This window comes from Poecilia latipinna, unplaced genomic scaffold, assembly GCF_001443285.1.
Source record: "Poecilia latipinna isolate Pla-1442-1.1 unplaced genomic scaffold, P_latipinna-1.0 Scaffold11, whole genome shotgun sequence".
NCBI classification, from domain to species: domain Eukaryota; kingdom Metazoa; phylum Chordata; class Actinopteri; order Cyprinodontiformes; family Poeciliidae; genus Poecilia; species Poecilia latipinna.
In genome coordinates, this window is record NW_015112627.1 from 286,370 (window position 1) to 290,296 (window position 3,927).

General features: G+C 48.1%; 1 protein-coding gene across 3 annotated transcripts in view; it reads right to left on the reverse strand.

Moving 5' to 3' along the window:
* Positions 1 to 83: 83 nt before the first annotated feature.
* The window catches only part of nr4a3 (nuclear receptor subfamily 4, group A, member 3), a 27,475-nt gene continuing 23,631 nt past the window's right edge, over positions 84 to 3,927 (reverse strand). For all 3 annotated transcript variants that reach the window (XM_015029994.1, XM_015029986.1, XM_015029977.1), the window contains one exon: positions 84 to 1,619. In XM_015029994.1, coding sequence (XP_014885480.1) covers positions 1,357 to 1,619 — 263 coding nt within the window. In that variant the 3' untranslated portion in view covers positions 84 to 1,356. The remainder of the gene's footprint in view (positions 1,620 to 3,927) is intronic.

Below are 3,927 nucleotides of genomic sequence, written 5' to 3' on the forward strand. Positions count from 1 at the left end.
GGGGGGGGGGGGGGGGGGGGGGCCGGGGGGAACCCCCGTGCGCAAAAGCCGCCCAGGGCCTTTTTTTTTTTTTTTTTTTTTTTTTTTAAATGCGATGGCAGCTCTCGGCAGCTTGCACCACAATCCTGACCTCTTTCAGGCTCAGGGACTCCTGCGCAGCATCCACGACAGAAATGCAAAGAAAAAAAAAATAAAAAATAGAGCACAAACGTGGAATGTTTAACCCGATCCCCCTCCCCCAAAACTCCTCCCTCCCTCCCGGATCTGTCGAACGCCCCGCGGCCCGAGCGGCCAGGGCGTGTGTCTGCACTCGTAGCCCTTCCTTCTCTCTAAGTGCTTTACAAGCCAATCTGTGACCATGTGCGCTCCTCCACATGTTCAACCCCAACCTGTGATTTTTAAAATGAGATAATAATAGAAAACAAGAAAACAGAAACCCCCCCCCAAAAAAAACAAAAACAAACAAACAAAAAAAAACCGACACAGAAGAGCAAGTTCAAGTCTGGGTGACTCAGTCATGGATCGTTTAGTGCACAGTTTGTCCTTTGCTGCGTAAAAAGCCCCACGCAGAAACAAAGTCTTTGTATTAAAATAATTTAGAGTTTGAAATTAGACCTTCCCTCCTCCGTGTCTTCCTTTTTGTGGTGAAATTGCACTTTGTAATTAAGAGCCCGCCTCGTTAGCCACTTCCACGTGTTTATGAAATATTTGTACGTTGTCTCTGCCCTTCATGTCTGACCTCTGACATTTCTCTACACTTCAGCATGAAAACACCCCCCTTCCTCTTATCAGCAGGAGCAAACTTGAGTCTCACAGGGGCACGAACAGCTCAGCAAACCTTCTGCCCCGCAGAGACTTGACCTTTTCTGAAAAGAAGAAGTCCTTGGACAGAATGAGCGAGGCCAGAACAAAGATCAAAACAGTACTCATAAACCCTTCTCTCTCTTTTTGTTTTTTGCAAAAGTGAGCTGCCACCCAGATGGAGAAAGGACAGGAACAAGTCATTCTGCTGTGCAACTCAGCTTCATCATCCTCCCCCACAAGACAAAGAGTGGAGGATCAAATAAAAGGTTGCAAAGCGTTTTTGAGTTATTGAGTTATTGTCTATTTGTCTTTCTTTTTTTTTCTTTTCTTATTTTTACAGATGAAAAGCGTTTTCGTTGGTTGTCCGTTTGGTTCCCCCCACCCCCCACTGAGCGAGATGCTTTCAATTTGCTCTCTCAGCTCTGCGTCGGCCAGAACGGAGAGTCTCTCTCTCTCTCTCCCCTTTTGGGGAGGTAGGGGGGGAGGGGGGGGGTTAAAAGGCCTGAACAGGACGTTGACGTGGGTTTCTTTCACCGCGCTCAGCCCGAGTCCTCAATAGGGCAGGGTGTCCAGGAATCTGTCGATTGACGGCGGCGGTGGTACGAGGTCCTCCAGCTTCAGGTAGAAGATCCGCTGCAGGCCCTGGGTCCTCTGCGAGCGGAGCTCTGCCCTCAGGCCCAGCACACGGCTCAGAGGAGGCGTGGCCTTGGTGGAGGAGGAGGATGCCCCGCAGCCCAGGTGGTCCCTGAGACAGCAGATGACTTTATTCTGCAGCTCCTCCACGCGCTTCGAGTCCTTCAGACCCGGGACTTGATCTGCAGAGAGAAAACAGAAAACATTAGAGCTGCAATTTACACTGCAGAAGCAAACTTTTTTTTTCTTTGCATGCAACTTGCATATATTTTTATTTGAATTTTCATGAAGATACGTTGTTGTGATGCATGTTTTTTTTGGGGGGGGAAATAATAATCTACACACTAATAAAAGCATGACATAGAGATACAGAACACATGATACACAGAAAGTTAATCTCATTTGGAAACTTTGAAGCTGTTTTGTACTGCAGATTTGTTTTGCTCAGGTCGTTACCGGCTTTCACAGAAAAGATAAACCGCAGAGTCTCACAAAAGTATCCATTCCCTTGAGCATCGCTGTTTCTTTTTACCCTGGTGGAACCACAACGAGCCTCTACATTCAGCCTTTAACACCTACAGGGTTGCCATGTCTGTCACTCCCTCCGTTTCCCATCAAGTAGCTTCTGCAGAACAGTAAGTATCCCCACATTATGATGCTGCCACTGCCGTGCTTCAATGTGGAGGCAGTTTGCTCACTGGTTTTAATGTATCCCATGTATGTCAAAAAGTTCAGTTTTGGTCTCATTTTCCACACGTTTGCCGCGTCCTCCCGTGCCACGCTTTTCAGATTTTTATCTGTAGATGAATGCTGAAAAGCATTTATATATTTTTTCCTCTCTATAATTTTGAACTACTCTGTGATGGTCCATCACAAGCGGCCATTTTTGTCCCTGAAGTCACTTTTGTTTCTGTAAAAGAGTTAATGTGGTACAAAGAAACGGTATTTTAAATGACAAAAATTAAGCCAGCGGAAAACAAAACCCACACATATATGTGTACATCAGAGCTCATTCAGGTAAAACAGCATTAGTCTCATCTTGTTTTATATTGAATTGCACCTCATTAGCCCGTATGGCTCATGTTCTTAACAGCCTTACGTTGTCTCATTCGCTGCAGATCAATACGTCGTCTAACCTAATAAGCCTCCTCCACATTGTGTAGACACACACACACGCACACACACACACACACACACGGTGACATGGCATAAACATATAGCGCAAACATGGAAATAAACGCATGCTGCGCATTTACCGCTCATAAATACTTTAAATGAACGCACACAGATGCTCAAATAGTCCCTGCAGTTTGGAGAATTTAAGACACAACAGTGCTCAACAATTAGCTGATTATTTGGCCTTGTGAGCAGGCAAATTCAATTAGGAATACACACACACACACACACACACACACACACACACACACACACACACACACACACACACACACACACAAGCCGCAGACTGCTGCCCATAGCAACTCCAGTGGCACTTGTATCAGACTTAATGTGACACTAACTCATTCTGCTGAGAACAGGGTGTCCACCCCCACTCCCTATGCCTTACCCCCCCTCCCCCCCACACACACACACACGCACACACGCTAGTGTATGCTGCGGGGAGGCTGCCTCTGAGACCAGTCTCACTTTGAGGTATCCATTATTGGAAGTGTATTTATTGTTTGTTTATGTGACCCTTTTGTTTGCAGTGTTTGCGGCTGCAGAGTTACTCCAGCCCTCCTTCCACTGCGCCTTTCAGACCTCTTGCACTCCTTTTTTCTTTCTTTATTTTGCTTCTCTGCTTTTCTCCCTGCTCTCTTTCCCCCACTCCTTGTTTCTCTCTGTGCGGCACTTCCTGGGGAGAAATCGATGAGGGCCCTTTCTGCACAGGCCACTCCAAAGCGGTCGATCGGCTGGTGGCCCTGGTGGCTCTGCCGCGGCCGCGCGCTGTGTGCTTTGCCGAGGTGGCGGAGTGCCACTGCGAGCGCCGCGGACGCCGTTCCAGAGCCGTGCCCCACGGTGGGCTGGTCGATGGAGAACAGAGTTAAGTGCTCCCCCAGAGAGAGAGAGAAGGAGTGAGGGAGGACAGGGTTGTAAGGTGGAGGTGGAGGGGGGCGGGGGGGCAGGGTGAGGGGGGATTTTACCCGCTGCACATTAATGCCTCCCTGCAAAAATTGAGCTGTAAAGAATAAAAACTCAACATATAATTTCGCAGCATCCTTTGTTGAAAGAAGCTGCGTCTCTGATGCATTCTACAGACGACACGACTGTTGCACCTTCCCTGAGGTCCGTCCGTGGATAAAGTGTCGATTTTTCAGCCGTGGACACTGATTAAAGGGGCCAGGTGTGTGGCAGGTGCAGCAGGCGCTTCTGGGTATCGGGTTCTTGTTTCAGGCAGAGATGCGTGACAAAACACGCTGACGTGTGTCTCCGAGCATTTGTGTGACGTCAGCGGATGTAAAAAAACCCCCCAAAAAACCCACAACCAAA